The sequence below is a fragment of the Anastrepha ludens genome, chromosome 2 (genome assembly GCF_028408465.1).
Source record: "Anastrepha ludens isolate Willacy chromosome 2, idAnaLude1.1, whole genome shotgun sequence".
NCBI lineage: Eukaryota > Metazoa > Arthropoda > Insecta > Diptera > Tephritidae > Anastrepha > Anastrepha ludens.
The window spans coordinates 67,980,004-68,000,845 of record NC_071498.1 but is presented as its reverse complement, the minus strand read 5'-3'; the positions used below and the strand labels follow the sequence as shown (position 1 = coordinate 68,000,845).

Genomic DNA, 20,842 nt, shown 5'->3' with positions numbered 1-20,842 from the left:
TGGTAAAATATTGAGTCGGGGAATAAGTTCGTAGTGTTTTTATATTTTCTTTTATTTTACAACGATTTATTTGCTGCTTGGCAAAGAGTAGGTATTCATTCGATAGAATGAATAGAATGATCTACAAAACTATGTTAATTTTATTTTTGAGTTATTTAATTTTTTATTAGTTTTGAGGCCTAGAAATGGAATACCCAGGAGACAAAAATCAACATTTTCGACACCTGATCTTCTTTGAAGTCGATGACACGTCTCGCTGCGTAAAGCCTTCTGAATTCGATGAAGTAAGTCTCAAATCACTTTTGAAGAAGAACGGTTGCCAAACCAGTCGTGAATTGACGGAAAAAATGAAGAAATGATCGTAAAACGATTCTCAATCATCTTCATTCTATGCACGAGCTGAACGAAAAAAACAAAGAATGTCGCCTTCAAATTACTTCTCAGCATCTCGCCCATCATCGAGCAACACGCCTTGTGGTGATAAACAGCGCTTTTGTACTGAACCGTCACGGTGCCTATACTTCAGTATGAAGCAAAGAAAGTAGTGGGTGGCTCCAAGGGATACGCCGAAGCGGAGAGTTAAGCCGGATATTCATCCAAAGAAGATCATGATATGTGTTTGGTGGCCTGGGAGGGCATGGTGCACTGGGAAATGCTCGAAAAGAATTTCACGGTCAACAAGGAGCTCTACTTCGCCCAGGAACACCGCGTGAGTCAAGCTATTCGACTGAAAAGACCTGATCGACATGGTCAAACCACACTCCTTCACGACAACGCCAGGACGTATGCTGCACAAGTCGTTAAATCCGCACTCCAAGAGCTCAAATGGGAGGTCCTTCAGCATTCGACGTATTCTGCGAACCTTGCACGGACCGATTACCATTTTTTCCGCTCCCTGTCAAACCATATGAGGAGCGTTACCTTCGATAACAAAGACGTCCTGAAAAACTAGCTCAACAACTTCTTTGACAACAGGCCAGGTGTTTTTTTGGCAGAATGGCATACACAAATTAGTCGAGAGGTGGGAAGATGTTGTAAGCAGCAACGGCAAATATATAATTGATTAATTATTGAATTAATTATTGTTCTTTGTTTAAATAAAAGTCTTCGGAAAAAACGCTACGAACTAATTCCGCAATCCAATATGTCAAACTTTGCAATGGAAACGTAAGATGGTACCTGACACCGCTAGAAGTACCCAAGGCGTGAAATATAAATATAGTAGCATAAAAATGTGGTTGTCTGTAAAGTCGGTTTACTGACGATAGTTTAACGTGACAACGTCATAACAAAATGCAATTTTCAAAACAAAATTTTAATTTTATTTGTTTGATAGATATTTTGTATGGATATAGAGAAGGAGGTGAATGGAATCGTGAAAAAAAATAAACATTTATCGAATTCATGAAAGATATGTTCAATTTCGATTGTGCATCAGACGTTAATAAGTCAACAACACTAAGAGGCAACATCATCAATTTGCCTTTTTCAAGACACATTACACTCGAAATACCCCCTTTCATTTCCTACTTTTCCTATCATCTCCTATTCTCAACCGAGAAATGGTGCATTACCATGCACACAGGAAGAAGGCATATGCAAATACAAATATGTGAGTTTATATACATATGCGCATATACATAATATACATATATATGCTCACTCAAGTAGGAGAGAGCCAGATGTCGAACGTTGCCGAATGCGAGGGTCGATTTTGCTCTTTGTCGTTCGTTCCGCGCTCTCGCTTGCAGTTCAAGCAAGGTAACGACGCATCAGCAAGATAACGACGCATGAGCAAGATAACGACGAATGAGCAAGATAACGACGATTGAGCAAGATAACGACACATTTTTTCGTGCGTGCAGCCGGTGCAGTACCTCAGCTCATGAAAATGTGTCTAGTTTTACTTAGAGGGCAAGAAAAGGCTCTGAACTTGACCTTCAGCGAATGGCAGAACTGTGTACTGCGATTGACTTGAGCGTATTCACGGACACCAATAGAAGATATTCTCTGACTACTAACTGCAGGGTCTCCAAAACGCGCTCGCCATAACTGAACCTTACAAGAACTAAATGTCTACTTGGATTCAATAGCATTCAACAGCGTGCTCACAGGTGTTATAACGGGTCACTGTGCTATTGGCCGTCTAGTCAGTAGAATGAGTGTACCGTACCGTACGAAATTGAGTCGGTACTACACCTCCTCTGGAATGTCGTGCTCTTTAAAGAAGCTTTGCCAAATATCTTGGCGATTATTTCTTTGACGACCTGGAAAATTTGCAAAATGTATCCATGGAGGGACTAATTACCTTTTGACAAAGATCTAAGTGGTTTAAGCAACTTAATTAGGGATGAATGCAGGTATCACAATAGACCTTAGGGCAGCCGAGTGTCTTGTCTTAGACCTAACCTAACCTACTTAGAGGGCGTAGCATATTGAAAACACCGAATCCGGCTTTTTAGTTTCTTTTAAAGTTGTTGTAATAAAAAAAATGTATAAAAAATTTAGTATGGAAACTCATTCTGGAATATCTGGAAAACCTGCATGTACCTTATCGGCCACTGAGTGTGTCAAAGAATATACAGAAAGAGTGAAAGCAATTACTAACAATAAAAGGCCAAAACTATCAAATGCCGAGCGATGTAAAAAATATCGTGAAACTGTAAAAAACAATAATACACGACCCGATAGTATTTCATCTATTGTTACCCGAAGTAAAAAATATCGTGAAACTGTTAAAACGAATAACACTCAACCTGATAGTATTTTACCTACTGGCAATCGAAGTAAAAATATCGCGAGAAATTAAATCAAAGCATAGAAAAGATTGTACTTATATGTAACTTCGAATAGACAAAAACATTTATAAACAGCAAATTCTATAAAAATACTTTAAATTCAATTTGCGATGTGCGATTGTGGTGGACAGCGGAAATATTAAAGTTGAAAGACCGAAAAATGTTATATAATAGATTTTTTGGATAGTACAAATTAAACTACACGCCTTTCAAATTTTAAAATAAAAATAAAATAAAACAAGTTAAATGATTTTTCTTTTAAATTTTATGGAATCTCAAAACAAAAAAATATTTTTCTAAACAAAACATAATTCCTAAAAGAATGTCTTATTAAGTAAAAAAAATTAGTGTTAGATAAGAGCAATAAGTACATTTCAGAACTAAATTCCAAAGTAATTTTTAGGTCGCGTGTAGCTATATATCAAGTATCATCCAATTTTTGAATCATTTTTTCCTGAATAAAAAAAAATTTCGTTATTTAAGTTTTACGCGCTCCATTGCTGATCTGTTTGTATATTACAGCTCTTTAGTTTACAAGAGTCAAATATGACTAAAAAATCTAAATTTTACGATAAGGCGATTCAGTTTGCGGCACTTTATTTAAACAACTCGAGAAAGAAAGAAACAGTCGCTAACAAAGTCTGTTTGTCACAACGAAAAAACCAACAGAATAATTTGAATAAAACCCGACAGATGAGCTGGATATGGTATCTGCTGATGATAGTATTTTTGATCCATTCCGTAATAAAGGTTTACGCTTATCATCAAGTAGCGATGAATCAAATATTGACTTTTTACCTAATTTCCATTTGAATTTTTATATGTTTTGTTTTTCACTGTACACTAATTTAATTTTTGTTGTGTGTTGGCACGGTTGTTTTGGAAAATATTTAGAGTTTTTGCATCTTACAAGATTATATTTGGCGGCTTTTTTCGCACGCTTTTCTAAGGAACGTAAAAAAGAGTCGGGTGTATGTATTTGAAAGACATTGAAATCACTCAACATTAAAGCGAAAAATAACTGTGGTCTCCAATACACACAAAGCAGGAGATTCAAACAGTTAATATTCAGTGTCAGTAGATGTGCACAAATTACAGAGAAGAACCGAAAATTTAGAGAGTTATTTTTCACTAAACGCTCCACAATGCCATGAAAGGATACATTTTACACAATTTACATATCTGCCAGGAAAAGGTTATGCTTCATATTAAAGTATCTGATGAAGGAAGTTCGGAGCCTTACTACAAGCCAAATGGACTGGTAATAAATCAAGCCATCTATAAAAATTATTGTTTTGAGCAAAATGTTGATACCTCTTCTTCCTAAAACTGCATTCACTAGAGGCGAATTTCTAAGCGATTCCACATCGCCTGAAAAGAGGAAACGTGGAGTATAAGTTTCTAAATTGGTTCGTTAACATGAATTGTTGGGTGCTTCTAAAAATTTGAATAGACAAAATTGCATAGACAGTGAATTGCCAGATTTTATCGCTTTCTAGAAAATTGAAGCCCAATTTACACAGGAAATTTTGGTGAAAGCGGTGTTAAATCACTAAGAAAATTGCCGCATCTAAGTTCTGCTTAAAGCGAATAATAATCGTTAATATTTTGGCCAGACAAGGCCTCCACGCCTTACCCAAGAACTACGTTAGATTTCTTTGTTACTGAAAACTTCAATGGCGTAGAACGTAAAATTTGCTTCTGAATAAATTTATAAAAGTGTGATCGAATATTTCATTTTGTATAAATTACGTGGTGGCTTGAGTTTACTTGCTCTAAATGAACATATGCATATTTTTGGAAAATTGATTACATATTTATATATATATTAGTAATGGTAAGTTTCCACATACATACTTATAAGTAGCTTAAATTAGTTGTTTTGGGGAATGGGTTGATTGCTCTAATACCTGGGTCGACATTCACTATATTTGTCGAAAAATACAAATGCAAAACTAATATTTTTAAACAATCTCAGAAAAAATTAGCCAGCCCTATTTCAATTTCTTAAATATTTAAGTATAGTCAATAATAATATTGATATGATGGACTCCAACTCCACTATTAAATGGATCGAAAAATGCATTCTTCTGGCGTTTAATTTAACACTTTGAAAAACTCTAGGAATTCTTTACAGGCGTTTTAACGGGAAAACAATATATTAACATGTATCTGAACGTTTTAATAAGTAAAATGCTTTATATATCGTCTATACTTGGTAAGTTTACAACGTCGTAAACAATTTGTAAAATTTTCATAGTATTCATAGTGAGTCACGCATACTCACAAACTCCTTTTCATTTATCAGTACTATATAACATGTTCCCTTCGGACCGAGTATTTTGAAGTTAGCGCTTTTTTAAAGCGCATAGAAACTCTGAAAATCCGCTACCCAAATTGTGCCAGTTGTTTATCTCGTGATTTAATGCCATCGGATTTATTTCTTTGGTAGAATTCCTGATTCAACACCTTCATTGAATTGGGCCGTCAAAAATGTCCCCGAAAAATTTGTCAAAAGGACAAACTTCTCGAGCTCCTTGCAAATTATAACTGTTATGGAGATTAAAAACGCCGCTCGAACTATACCTGTTCGATGACAAAGAAAAAAATGAACCTAAGAAACAAAAAAGTCAATACGACCACCACTTTAAAAGCCATACCAAAAAACATGTTCAAAGAGTGCGTCCAAAAGGGGGCAGGTCATTCAAAGAAGCTGTCAGCTGTGCAGTCATGTTTTTTTTATTCGTTGTTAGTGTTGTTTTTTTTTTTTTGACAAAAATAAATATTGTGTGTGCAAAAATAAATCTGACATAATGATTTTTTTTTTAATTTGAATTTACTATGAACAAATGTTTATTCTTTAATATGCCTTGAGTTTGTGGGCTGAAAGTAGATCGCTATCGACCTAAGTGCATTGATCTAAATTCAATAATTTTTTCATTTGAATTGTGTTGACAGTCCACAGGCTGATATTGAGTACTTGCTGAACACAGATAAGATGTTTTTAGCAATTTGTGTATGTCTGCGTTCTATTCACTCTCCTCTTCCATCCGTTGTTATCGAAATCAATTCCAATAGGAAAAATAAAATCACTGATAAGAGCGTAATTAAGCAACAAAAATTGCCAATTACGACTGTTGATCTTGCCGGTCAAACCGGTTAATGCTCGCATTCTTTCCGCTGTCAGTGTTCTTCACGAAGATAATAAGAGTTTGCGGCAAGAATTTGTCACTTATAAAGAAGAAATTCGTAAGCTGATTTAACCGGAGCGAAGATTGTCATTTTCAAACAAACTTTTCAGAAAATAATAACAATTAAAAAGCGTACGCACATAAATAATCTGCAAATGTATGTACGAGGTGTGTTCAACAAGTATCGCGAATTTTGGATTTTCGCAGGTTACGTATATTCGAATTTGGATTTTTTTGTGACGATATGTTGGTACTCATGTCTCTCAATCATGCCGATGAGTTCGGCCATTTTGAATCTTCAGATAATTGTTGAATACTGCTTTGCTTGCAGGTGTTTCGGCTCGTCTTCGATTTTTACCTATTCTAAAAGATGGATCAAAGAACCTGTATCAAATTTTGTGTGAAAAACGAAATTAAATGCGCGAATGCATTCCGAATGTTGACTGTGTCATACGGTGAAGCTACTTTGGACCAAAGTAACGTTTATCGGTGGTACAAAATGTTCTCAGAAAGTCGAGAAGATGTGAACGACGAAAAGGGTGCCGCGCGCCCGAGCACTTCAACAACAGATGAAAAAATTTATGAAGTGAAGAAAATGGTATTGGCTAATCGTCGAATCATCGTTAGAGAAGTTGCTGAGGACCTAGACATATCGATTGGCTCGTGCCATTCGATTTTTTTTAATGATTTGGGCATGAGACGGATCGCCACAAAATTCGTACCAAAACTGCTCAATTTCGACCAAAAGCAGCATCGCATGAACATTGCTAATGAGATGTTGGACTCTGTTCGACCCAAATTTGCTCCAGAGGGTCATAACTGGAGATGAATTGTGGGTTTATGGTTATGACGTGGAAACCAGAGCTCAATCATCTCAATGGAAGCTGCCGTACGAACCAAGACCGAAAAAAGCGCGCCAAATTCGGTCGAATGTAAAAGTTTTGCCTACCGTTTTCTTCGATGGCAAGGGTGTTGTGCATCATGAGTTCTTACCACAGGGTAAAACGGTCAATAAGGAATATTACCTGCAAGTTATATGCAATTTGCGAGAAGCAATCCGCCAGAGACGCCCGGATTTGTGGAAGAACAAAAATTGGGTCTTGCATTTTTGAAGTGCTTCGAAGATTGGAAAAAACGTTGGCACAAGTGCATATTATCTCATGGGGATTACTTTGAAGGGGACAAAATATATATTAATGAATAAATAAATAATTTTTGAAAAAAATACTTATAATACGATACTTTTTGAACATACCTCGTATGAATGAACCTGCATAGTAGTATTTCAAACAAGCCCACTTTCAAATCAAATGATCTTATTGTGCTTCGGACACTTTAAATTTGTTTGCTTGTCGATTAGTTTTACATTACTGTAAGTTCTGTTTGCAATTAAATATGACTAAATTGACTTGGTGCAAATACATATTTATAAAGAGTGTCTATGTATGCACATACATATATGCATATGGTTGCACATGGGTCTATTAGAAATGCTTGACTTTATTGCATTAAAGTAACAGTTTTTTGTTGTTGTTTCTTTTGCGTAAAAATATAGGTCATACTACAACCACTCAAAGTTAAAAAATTTGTACAAAATTTTAGGAAATTCAACATATGCTTAGTCGACAGAGACATCCAAGAGTTCCTGAAAAATACTTCTAATTGAGATTTTGACAAATAAATAAAAGCAATAACTTAATTTGTTGTTTCATTATTAAACCAGTCTTGAGCTCACAAAATAAAAGTACGAAAACTTTAATAAAAAAAACTTCGAAGAGATTCAAACGGTTTAAATAATTTTTTTAAAATTTTTTTACATTTGGACTTCAAGTTATATGGCTTTTGCAGTAGTATATTTTTATAAAAAAATGTTAGGAAATTTAATCAAAAAAATAAATAGTCATAACTTGGCAATAGCTGCTGTTATTTTGTACTCTTCTGTGTGCTACATGCATTTATAAAAAGTCTTAACCTGTCTCCAGCTTGATATAATTACAAATAAACCAACTTTTATTAGACACCAAGTACAATCTGAAATGAAGTATAGTACTTACATATGTCCATTAGAATACTCGTTAATAATTTACAATAACGTGTGCGGAATGAAGTATAGACCGACTCTTGCCAAATAAGCAGACGCTTACTCTGGCAAAAATATTATTTTGTTATTCTTATGTCCGCCATAGCCGAATGGGTTGGTGCGTGACTACCATTCGTAAATGCGCAGGTTCGGACCTCCGTCCATGAAACACCAAATGAGAAAAAACGTTCTTTATAATAGCGGTCGCCCCTCGGCAGGCAATGGCAAACCTCCGAGGGTATATCTGCCATTAAAAAGCTCCTATTAAAAAACCATTTGCAGTTCGAAGTCGGCTTAAAACTCTAGATCAACAAATTGATGGTTTAATTTTCTTTATATATTTAATATTTCCCACACTTTGTATAAGTCCTGCCGTCAACAGCAGAGGTACAAATATTGGCTGATTTACTATACGATTTTAATGATTAACCTACAATTTAACTCTTTTTAATTTAGCATGAATTTGCTGCTTCTATTTATTTATTTATTTAGTTATTTATTTATTTATTTATTATATTTATGTATTTATTTATTCTTAGTAAATCCAGACTACAATCAGACAGACAGATCAACAAAAATACTTAACGATAATAGTTCATACTTCTCTATATAATTCATTCAGTGACTATTTGAAGGTTTAATTTGAAGATCATAAATCATAGGCCAAAGAATTTGAAACTTTATTAAATTCTTTCAATGTTCTATGTATCAGAGCATATGAGTCTTGTGCTAAAATTTGTAAAAAGTATTAAACTCTATGATTACAAAAATAGGTCTTGCACAATAGATCAACTCTAGTGCGCATTACGCAAATGGCCTTCTAATAATAATAATAATATGAGGCATAAACCGTTCTAACTCGATTTAGAAAGCATAAATCATTACTCCGCATTTTATTGAAGGTAAAAACAATACGTTCTAAAAGAAGAGCTCAGGTAATTACACCGGAGTGAAAGACAACTCTTTCTAAATACGTCCCTCTACTAACCCTCCTTGGTTGGTTGGTTAAAGTGGAGATTCATCGAAAGACCAACTAGCGCTTCCGCAACATTTTGTTGCCAGCTCCTCGTTTCCAGCTTGTTTAACTGACTGGATATGTGGTTTAGGAACCTTATTAGGTTGTTGACATCTACGCCAGACAGTTGTTCGCGACTGTCTAACAGTGGTTTGCCCAGGGTTGTCATTCTCTCCTTTCATAGGGCGGGGTATTCACAGATAAATTATGACAGTATACGTGGTGAGATTTGCCCCTTGTGGCTCTTTGTTCTCCGACAAACCAAAATCCCGTTATGACTGCTGTGAGTATCCAAGCGTCTCGTCGTTTCATGTTTATTAATGTTGACGTTTGTTTGAGGTTGCAGGTGGGACATAACGTTCTGCTAATATAATTTTGCATCTCGTCTGGTTACTCCATCTTCAATCCGCGATTTAGAGGTATTTTGAGGAAATTGTATTTTTGATTGCACCCAGTGGTGAGAATATCGATTCTGCAAGAACGTTATTTATGGCAGATCTCCCGCTTGCCAGTTCATCTGCTTTTTCGTTTCCTTCAATGTCCCGGAACTCAAATTAAGGTAACGTTATGGTTTTCACTTAAGGTGGTAAGGCTATTCCTACTTTTTCCACCAGTTTAGAGGTTGTTGTAGCCGAATCCCGTGCCTGGATTGCAGCTTGGCGAAAAAAGCGATACTGCCCTTAAAAGAGGAGTATACGATCAGTAGCCTACAAGCTTTCCCAATTGCCAGTACTTCCGCTAGGAAGACACTGCAGGCATTAGGATGACATTCAGATTTTTAAATTCTAAGTCTATGAGAATATACACCACCTGCTGCAGCACCAAATTCCATTTAGACTGTAGTGTCAAAATTGTTTAGTGAGAATCTGGTATTCCATTCCTCCTGAGATGGAAAGAGAGCGAAAATTCCTTTTGAATTTTACCATCGGGACAATATAATCAGTCCTCTCCGAGGTGTACTGAGTTTGTCGCAATAATAAACTGGCATGACCATAAGTTGTTTCCTTCCAGCGACCCGCTTCAACCCACCCTAATGTACAATAATACTATAGATGGAATTAAGATGACTTTTGCCATTGGCCGTTCTACCGCATTTGCAAACCAAGGTCGTGTGAATATTTTCTCATTAGTTGATCATAAACAATGCACGCTTGTTGCATCGATTATACAAATGCTGAAAAATAGCACTTTTAATGATAGCAACAAAGGAACCGAATGTGTTGAAATAATGGAAAATGACAACAACATGATCAGCAATTTATTACGAGAGTCACTATTTATATTCTGAGCCCAGGAAATCGTGGAAACTAAACAGCAATCCTGTATGTGTCTTTCGAGACGTGGCAAACCTAATTAATGCTGTTCGGACCCAAAGTGCTTCGTCGTATATTTTTTCAAAAAAAATCATATCGTCATTACAGCAATGCAGAACGATAAATTCAAATAACGTAATAACAATACCGTGCAATTGCCAAATCTTAATAGTGCTAGAAATAATATTTATAGTTAAACTGCTCACAGGATATATTTCTGATTACCTTCAATTTGATAATTAATAAGTTACGACCATGGTTTAATCGTTTTGATCGTTGTGGCAAGATTTTACTTCCACTCCAGTATTTTTGATTATCAAGCTCACCAACAAACTTCTGCCTTTCTGGTCAGAGCGCCAAAGAAAAATAATCCTTATGTTATGCGAACTGCAGCACTCCTGCAGGCGAATATAAGCGAATAATAATATGTATATAAAATATACCGTATAATGTAAAACTAACTCCAAAAAATGGGAGACACTTGAAGAACAGATACAGAAAGCTACTGATGTTTAAATTGAACTAGACATTTATTGAAGTTATCTATTCTGATAGTCCAACAAATACATTCGGGAATACATTACATACATATGTATAAATTGGCGCTTGCATCATTTTGTCGGATGTGTGACCGAACTCCTGATGGTAGATGGTTTTTCATGATACAACACATTTTTTAATGACAGAAATACACTCGGAGGCTTGGCATTGCCTGCCGAGGGTTGACCAGTGTTAGAAAATTATTATCTGTAATTTTGGTGTTTCGAATGAGTTCGAACACTACCGAATGATAGTCACACATCAACCCACGCGGCTGCAAGAACTGAATTTGATTTGTTAAATATTTTAGAACAACAATAGTTCGAGAGCGAAATGATAAAACACATTTTAATTCATAGTAAAGATAATATGGTTTCCGATTTCTGATTAATTTAAATAAAAATTAAATAGTATAGTATTATTTGGCAATTTTCGAAGCCAAATTCCAAAAAGTATTTAATAAAACAAATTTCTCTTCCTATATATAATATGTATAAATGCAGCAGCATTAGTTTTAGTTTATTTCTCTATTCACAATCAAGATTCCCACTAATACGAGAAGTGGCCGCTCAGTTTCGACTCATTCGGCAGGACAAGTAAGCCAAAGATTTCTTAAAACAAAATATATTGCTGAAATGCAATGGTTGATCTGAGTAAGTTGAATGACACTGAGGTCAAAAGAGTCAGGTGATATAGATAGAACCCGCAGTTTTACAGCATTTAATCTAATCGTTTTGGCCCAGATTTCTATTCTCTTAAGAACTTCAAATCTAATTGGTCGCGAGTAGTAGATATGTATATCATCGGTACACAAATTAATATACATAAGCATGTTCACAGAAGTAGACAATGCCAGTTTGTTTACTAAAAAGTAAACGACCCAATATTGAGCCTTGCGACTGACCGAAAACCAAGGTTCGAATCGGTACAATCGTAAACGAGTCGCATAAAAATGCGAACATCGGAATATGACGGCGGAAAACATACCTACCTCTTTTATCGAAATTCGGTATGATAACAGTCAATCAGTTAAATATAAATAATATAAATATAATATAAAATATATTAAAACCATTTTAGGGCCAACAATAATAAAGGTTCTTTCAAAAGTAACTCCTAGATATCAGTGGTGAATAATTCATAGACGGTACCTTTTTTATGTTTATATCATGAAGACAAACTTAATATAAAATTATCGATCTTTAAGAACAACATATTGCAAAATTCATAATTTTTTGGTGTTTCAGAATAGTCACTCTTGAGAACAGGAATAATATATGCAATCTTCGATAGGTTGGGAAAAGAAAAACAAATTTAAGGCAGAATTAAATAGATCTGTTCTGAGTATATAAGGGATACGAGTATGTAAACAAGCGGAAAAGAAAAAATGTTGGCAAAACTATTTTCAATGACAAATTACTGTTTTTCATAATTAGACCCACTATATAAATATTGGGTTGGGGAATAAGAGTCGCGTTTTTACCGAAGACTTTTATTTCAACAAAAAAACACAAAGTAATATCAATAAGTTAATCAATTGCTGTTTACAACCTCTTCCCACCTCTCGACCAATTTGTGTATGCCCTTAAAAATCGCCTGGACTGGTGTCAAAGAAGTTGTTGAGCTAGTTTTTCAGGGTCTCTTTGTTATCCAAGGTAACGTCCTTCACATAGTTTGGCAGGGAGCGGAAAAGATGGTAATCGATCGGCGCAAGGTCCGGAGAATACGACAAATGCTGAAGGACCTCCCATTCGAGCTCTTGAAAATGTTGATTTTTGCCTCCTGGGTATTCCATTTCTAAACATCAAAACTGAATAACTCAATAATACAATAAATAACTCAAAAATACAATTAACAGTTAAAAAATCGCATGTCATAATTTCTATAGCTTTACGACAGATTTGAAGACGTTGTTGCTACTTTCCAAGCGAATAAAAATACAACAATACAATCTACAAACATACTTGTGCATACCTTCCTTGTGATATTTCAGTGTACCATTCGAAATGCTATTGCTTTTTGTTCAAATCCACATATTTAATATGCCTGCTTCGTAAGATTGCAACAGTTTGCAGGGAAACTTTGTAATTTTGTAACCATATTTTTAATATTAATATTTCCTATAAGTTTGATTAATTTAGCCTGTATACATACATACACACAAAATTAATCACACAACAACTAATTTTTCATTCAAGCTGTATCTTGAGAAAAAGTGAATATAAATAATAACGTTCTTCTAAGAAAAATCCACAAATTTATTGTATATTTCAAACTAATATAATCTTAACAAATCTTTATTCCACGAATAAAAAATTAACAAAAATCACAGAATTCTTCATATTTTTAAACGATAAAGTTATTCACTCGCTTCAATTTCTCAAATAAAATATTTAGTTCATTAAGTCTATTTGGCATGTTGTTGTTGTTGTTGTTGTTGTTGAAGTGGTTTAATATTTCCACTGAAATAATCCTAATTAGTGACCAGCACCGTTTTACTACCACTGTCTCGTGTGATGATGTCTTCTTTTTCGTTTCCACGTAAGATCCATTTGGCGGAGTCCTATTATAACAGCAAATCCTTTATTTCAATGTCTGAGATCTCCTTAATTTGCTGTAGGAAAGGCTTACCCTAGCTAGCCCCGGGCATTCACATAAATAGTGGAAAAGACTTTCCTTCGTCCCTTCCGCTTGACAGCTTCTACAAATTGGATTGAAGGGGAGGTTGAGTCTGGCTGCATGCTCCCCTACTTTCCAATGACCTGTAAGGGTTGCAGTGATGCGTGAGATGTTTGGTCAAAAACATCCTAACAGGTGATTCGTCCTTTGGATTTTGTATGGCGGCCATGTGTTTTTTGTTGTAATACAGTTCAAAGCAATGAATGCTTTTATTGTGTTCAGTGGGGTGAATACTGCCACCGCCTCTGCTAAGTCTAGTGTTGAACCTTTTCTTGCTAGCTCATCCGCTATCTCATTACCCCGTATGTTCCTATGACCGGGAACCCATATCAGAGTCATTTCAAGCCAATGACTAAGCAATTCCAGCTCCTCTCTATACTGTAAGACTAGTTTGGATGAAATGGAGTTGGAGTCCAAGGACTTGATAGCTGCTTGAATGTCTGAAAAGATACCTACTCTTGCACCAACTTCCTTGTAGAGTTTTTTTGATTTGCATGCTTCTCTGATGGCTAAAAGTTCTGCCTGCAACACGCTGGCATAATCAGGGAGACGAATTGACTGAGATAGGTTGAATGGCTCCGAATGGAAGCCAGCTCCTACACCAAAGTTCATCTTAGAACCGTCCAATCACCTTCCCTTTCGGCTCTCTGTAGAAAACGTACCGTAAAGTCTTTCTTGCAGCTAAGGTCGGGGACTGTGTAGTCGGATCTGTTTTTGAGCAGCGAGGGTCCCTGTAGGAGGATCTTACTGTGACCGTACGACCTTGTTGTCCAGCTTCCTATTTCTCTGAGTCTCCCCGCGCTGCAAGTAGCGATTGTTTTAATATGTAAATCTAATGGTAGCAGATGAGTTAGTACATTGAGTGCTTGAGTAGGACTGGTGATGAACGCTCCTGTAGTTAAGATACACGCTGTTCTTTGTAACTTGTTCAGCTTAGTTTTGTTGTATTTCTTTTCTGTTGCAGGCCACCAAACTAGTGCGGCATATGTTAGTATTGGCCTTACAATGGCTGTGTAGGACCAATTGGATAGTTTTGGTTGGATACCCCATTTTTTACCCAACATTCTCTTTTACGTGCTAAATTCGTTTTCTTTACCCTGTACTCTACGTTGGACTTCCAGCTGAATTTGGGGTCTAGGATAACACCTAGGTATTTTGCATGTTGGGTTAGCGTGAGACTAACGCCCTTTAGTTTTGGGAGATTAAAGTTTGGTAGCTTGGTTTTCTTGGTGAATAGCATCAGTTCAGTTTTTCTCGGGTTTACACTTAAACCACAGTCTGTGGTCCAATTGCTGAGAATACCAGAGCTCCTTCCATACTCTCACTGATTAAGGTTGGAAACTTTCCTATATTTATCTATCTATTTGGCATAGAGCTAATTAATTTTTTAGTCACATGGGTCCAATTTTGCATTCCTGTTGGAGTACCTCCTTCAGTTGGGTTTTGCTTGTTATATTAATTTTAGCGACGTGCCTACCGAGTTCATCCCACAAATGTTCGATGGGATTCAAGTGTGGAGACTGTGGTGGTGTTGTTGAAAATAAAAGTTATTCCCAACACATTGTTTTTGCGCACTTTCATACAAGTCTTCTTTTAAAATATAAAGGCAAAGTGATTTGTTTATAATTCCATCAATGAATACAAGACCCACGTCTGCCGTTGACATACACCCTCACTCCATTACACTCCCACTACCAAGTTTTACTGTACTTTTTCGAATTCAGTTTAGGGTTTTCTCCAGACTCAAATCCTTCCCCCCGATCGAAAATGTTGAACTTTCTCTCGTTGCTAAAAATAATGTTGCTCCAGAAATCAAGTGGTTTTTTTTATATTCCTTTGCAAACTCCAGCTTCTTATTTTTATTGATTTTGCTGATGAGTAATTTCCGTCGTGCTATTCGCGAGCTATACCCGGCTATACCCTCTCGAATGGACTTCTTTACTATAATCTCTTCACGAACTTCTGCTACTACTTACGTTGATGTAATTTTTGGATTCCTTTTTATTTTCCTTATTTTATGGTGTTCATCACTGCCTGCCAATTTGCAAGGTCATCCAGTATATGAGGTCGCCTTTTGAGATTTGTTTCCCCTTTGAATCGCTTAATTATGCTATAAATAGTGAAACGCCTTCTATTCATCATTTGACCGATTTCTGCACATGATTTGCTCTCATTAATAATGCATATGAAACATTGCGAGGACTGTTCAATAAGTGCCCGTGTTCGATGACAGAGGGCATTCTTAAGGGAAGTTGGTTTTAGTATCGTGTGCTGCCATCTATCAAACGACAGCAAAACAAATTTCAGACTGATTGATAGCTTAGTTTGGATTTGGAAACACGTTCGAGTAAGACGTGTTTCGTGATGTTCGCTAAGATGGAAAAAGAGTAGTTTCGTTTGGTATTTCGCTTTTTGTTTTTAGATGGCAAAAAATGTGAGGAGATAAAAGCAAAGTTGGACGCTGCCTATGGGAACGCTTCACCATCTATGACCACAGTTAGATATTGGTTCAATAAATTTAAACGTGGGCGAACATCCATTTTTGATGAGGAGCGACCAGTACGCCCGCAGACGTGGTTACCGCGGAAATCATTCAAAAAGTCCACGACGTCATTCTCGCTAATCGACAAACGAAAGTGCGCGAAGTAACAGAGGTCATAGGTGTATCGACCGGAATCGCAATTAATACATATATTACATGATAAGTTGGCGGGGAAAAAATTGTCGGAACAAGGGGTGCCGCGATTGCTCACAAGCAAAAACAAGCGGATGTGGGTGTTACCTTCGACACAGTGTTTAGAGCAATTTAAGCGAGATCCCAAGGAATTTTTGCGTCGAGTTGTCACCGTTGATGAAAGCTGGATTCATCATAATACACCAGAAACTAAGCAATAATTAAAACAATCGATTTCTCTCGGTGAATCTGCTCCAAAGAAAGCGAAGACAGTCCCATCGGCCGGAAAGGTCAAGGCGACTATTTTTTGGAATGCGAACGGCGTCATCCAAATTTAAAAAAAAAGGGAAAAACGATCACTGGACAATACTATAATGAGTTATTGAACCGCTTTTACAAAAAATTGAAGGGGACACGGCCGCATTTGGGGAAAAAGAAAGTGCTGTTTCACCACGATAACGCACCGGCACATTCATCCGGAGTTGTCGCCGCCAGACTGTATGAATTGCTGCCGCACCCCTGTATTCACCCGATCTGGCCCCCTGTGACTTTTTCTTGTTCCCTAGCATAAAGAAATGGCTCACGGGAAAACAATGTAATTCAAACGAGGCCGGAGCGTTGGGAGAAGTGTATCTTTCTAAAGGCGACCATGTTGGAAAATAAAAACAAATTGTTTGAAAAATGGTGTCTTCATTTCTAACACGGGTACTTTTTGAACCCCCCTCGTATTTTTCTTTCAGCTTCAGTTGTGTCTGCTTGTTTCCGACCCAAGACTTGAAATTATCACATACATGTGTAAGTTTAATTTGGGGTTTAATATGGGTGGCTTTGTTAGAAAAAAATCGAGGCATATAAATTCGTATTTAATTTTTGAGCAAAAAGAATTTGAGAATAGGTTGAAAACGATGAATGTGTCCAAATCTTTAAGGAAAACTCCAATATTCTGAAATTGAACGCAATTATTAAATTTTAAAGCGCTAGTTTAACTGTTGTGAATTTTTTAAACTGAATGTAAGCCTGCAAATATAGACGTTTCAACCTTGTTTAACTGAAAATCAGATATAAATTTGTGACCATAAACTCCCAGTTTACATTTTTGTCGTTTTATTTTAACACGGTTAGCTCAGACCATTCGTCAAGTAATTTTCAAATTCGACATAAACTTTAAGATTATATTGTAGAAAAATTTTATTTTTTAAATTTTAAAACTAGTTTGAAACAAATGGGTAGAAAAAACATTTTTTTGTAAAAATACACAAAACTTATTTTTTAATTAGCATTTATATTGCAAATGAACAGAGCTTTGCAGATATAGTTATATACTTAGTCCTGCCATAAGTTCTGTTGCAAGTTAAGTCCGTTATACCTTCTGCTCAAATATGAACGAGACGTTATCAATAATCACAATTTGATTTTATACAAGCCTTCAAACGATTAGCTCATTCAGCTATTTCAACACTCTCGGTTTCCATGGATATTGACGTCGGTGCTCGAACCAAAGATTGTTTGAGACTCTCCAAATTTCTGTGAGATCTTCGACAGGCCATGTTCTCCAAATCTGACCACAAACTGGAGCCCAATGGATTCAGCTCTGGACTTCCAGACGCCCAATCTTCTGTGGCTACGAACCCAAGAATATTACAAGACTCTCCACCAAACTATTACGGAGGTTGTGTCCTTGGAAGTTTTAGCATAGGTTCGGGCGTTTTGCATATTAAAAACTTTTTCCACAGTGGAAATTGTCTCCTCTGGGTAAATGATGTTTTCATGGCCCTTGACCGCATGTCCGCCGAAGAAGCTGCTTGTATCTGTCGAGGCTAATTTTCTTCAAAAGCATTAACAAAAGATTACCAGATGAGCGATGGAAGGCTTTCATGTGGAGATCATGTCTAATTAGTCTTGACATAGATCTAGTCGATACATTCATTTCCCTGGACATGATTTTCTGTTTCCTAAAGAGATTTCTGCGAACGGCTTTTAAGGATACTCTAGTTCGATCCACGCGAGGACGACCACTTCTTTTTCTCTCTGTCACTTCAGAAGTTTGGGAAAAACGATTGATCGTGTGGTAAACAAACATTCTCGAAATATTAGGTTTTTTCAGCAATTCATAAATCTTACTTTCACTTTTACCAGACTTGTGTAGAGCAATCACTGCAAGGCGATTTTCCTTAGCTTCCCACTCCATTGTCAACAAGCGAAATTTGCCACGAAACTGAGTGTAATTTTTGAGTAGACAATATACGAAAAAAAGTAAAAATAATAGATCTTTTTCTGCGAATTTGTTCTCGCCGTATGCTTTGCACAGAAATTATGGCAAGACTAAGTATATATGTGTGTATGTATATATATTTTTGTTACTTTTTAGACTTCTATGTTCTTCGCATGCAGACTTTTCCTGAGAGTGCTCTAACGACCTACATACTCATTACTACAATACCCTTTCATTACTACAATACCCTCAGGACTACAATACCCTTTCGTTAGAGCGTTAATGGATTAAAATATTCAAAAAATATTTCTCGGAAGATTTTACCTTATGTTTGCGTATTTGTATTGACGAAGTTTGAATGAAACTTTAATAGATAAGCTCGGGCATGTTCGAAGCACGTGATAAAATAGCAGTACTGTAGCACTAAAGGTTTGCAACCCTGTTGCAATTGCTAAGCTGATACTTTTCTGTTGTTCGGCACTTATTTCTCATAGATAGGTAAAGAGTAATATGAATTTTTGGCACCACAACGATATATTTTTGTCAAAGTTATCGGAATGACATTTTAAAAAACATACAACACAGTGGTTGTGGTTGCAAATCGAACAAACTCCTGCTGTTAATGTCAACAATGGAGTTTATATTTGTCAACTAAACGTATAAATTCATAGCCACTTCAAGCATTCCCAAGGTAAAATATGAGGACCCTTACTACCGCCGTAGCCGATAAGTTGGAGCATGACTACTATTCGAAAGTGCGTACGTTCGAATCTCCTTGCACGAAACAGCGGTTGCACCTTGGCAGCCAATAGCAAACCTCCGAGTGTGTTTCTGTCATGAAAAAGGTTCTGCCGTATGAAGTCGGCTTAAAACGGAGGGGCCATTTGTGGAACAACATCAAGACTGTCTTTAAATAGAAAGTGTAAAAATCCACTATTTATTATTCAAAAGTTTTCACTATTTTTATTCAAAATATAGCACTTAACAATTTTATTTGAAAAATTTTATCACTTAAATGTCCCCCATTAGCAAATCTACAGGTAAATTCCGTCAAATAACCAATTCATGCCTAATTGTTCTGAACGTGGAGAGATAGATGGTAAAATACGCAACATACCTTATAGTCTTTAGTCTGACAGTTCTTTTTCTATCCTCGACAGAATTAGTTTCTTGATATTTTTTCACCAACCTTTGAAGTATTGACTCATTTGGACGTTTATTTCCACCAAAAACTACGAGTTTTGCAATATGTTGTTTTTAAAGGTCGACCATTTTCATCATAAATTTCAATAATTTTAACGTCTTGTTCATCTGTCTATTTCACAACCGTCAAAAATGGCATAAAAAAAAAATTTCCGTCTAGGAAGTATTCACTACTGACATCTAACCGTCTCCTTTAAAAGACCGTCTACATATTTAGTTATTTTTCGTTCCTCAACGCAGACGATCAGAAAGTTCTTTCGAGTGTAAAAAATGCTGAACGTGCGCGGCTTAAGAATGATGTTACTAATTTGTATTGGGCGAGTTATATTTGATTCGCATTTTTCGTTTAATAACCGCATACTTATCATATCTAAATCGTACACAACTCTAGGGTTTCTGTGTTGAAATAATTTCACCTTTAAACATTAGTTCACTTAAATTTCGATTGTGGAGAAATTTCATAAAACTGTGCTTCTTCTCAATAATTTCGATAATTTGTTAGCTTTAACAGGGTTTTGGGGTAACTTGCCAAGAAACGTAGAAATTTGGTACTTAAAGAAGCAGGAAGTTCGGTTAGAATTGTGTGTAATTTTCATTATCCGTTAACACTTAATGCCACCATATTTTGTACACGTACACTCAGCCTACCTTGTCAGTATATGTATACCTTTTGGTTGTAAATATACTATAATTCGTTCGAAAATTAATACATTTTATTAATTATATTGAATGCATTAGATAAATTCATTATGTATTTTATTTACATGTTTATTTAAATTCTTGCCGGTAATTGAAACTTACATTGTTGGCATGTGACTACTAAAATTCCGCCTCAGCCTGGTCTCTGCCATTACAATTTTTTCTCTGTGTGGCTTATTATTTCACATTAACACCAATTTTCTAAACCTGAACCTTTTACGTCGCGGAGAACGTCCAAGCCTTTTTCATAATATGCGCGCACTAAGTAATAGAAAATTTTGTTAACCGATTTGAACCCACATGAAAAAATTCAACTATTCATAACTCCATATTATATGTATATATGTGTGTATGTATGAATGTCTGTACATGCTATACCTTCAAACACACATTTTATTTGCTTGTTATATGTATTTAAGTACGTATACTTATATATAA

The 20,842-nt window shown here is 36.0% G+C and overlaps 1 protein-coding gene across 3 annotated transcripts in view; it reads right to left on the bottom strand.

Moving 5' to 3' along the window:
* Positions 1 to 20,647, bottom strand: part of LOC128871730 (facilitated trehalose transporter Tret1) — a 52,712-nt gene extending 32,065 nt beyond the window's left edge. For all 3 annotated transcript variants that reach the window (XM_054113728.1, XM_054113732.1, XM_054113734.1), the window contains exon 1: positions 20,507 to 20,647. In XM_054113728.1, the coding sequence (XP_053969703.1) occupies positions 20,507 to 20,556 (50 nt within the window). In that variant the 5' untranslated portion in view covers positions 20,557 to 20,647. The remainder of the gene's footprint in view (positions 1 to 20,506) is intronic.
* Between the last annotated feature and the right edge of the window lie 195 nt (positions 20,648 to 20,842).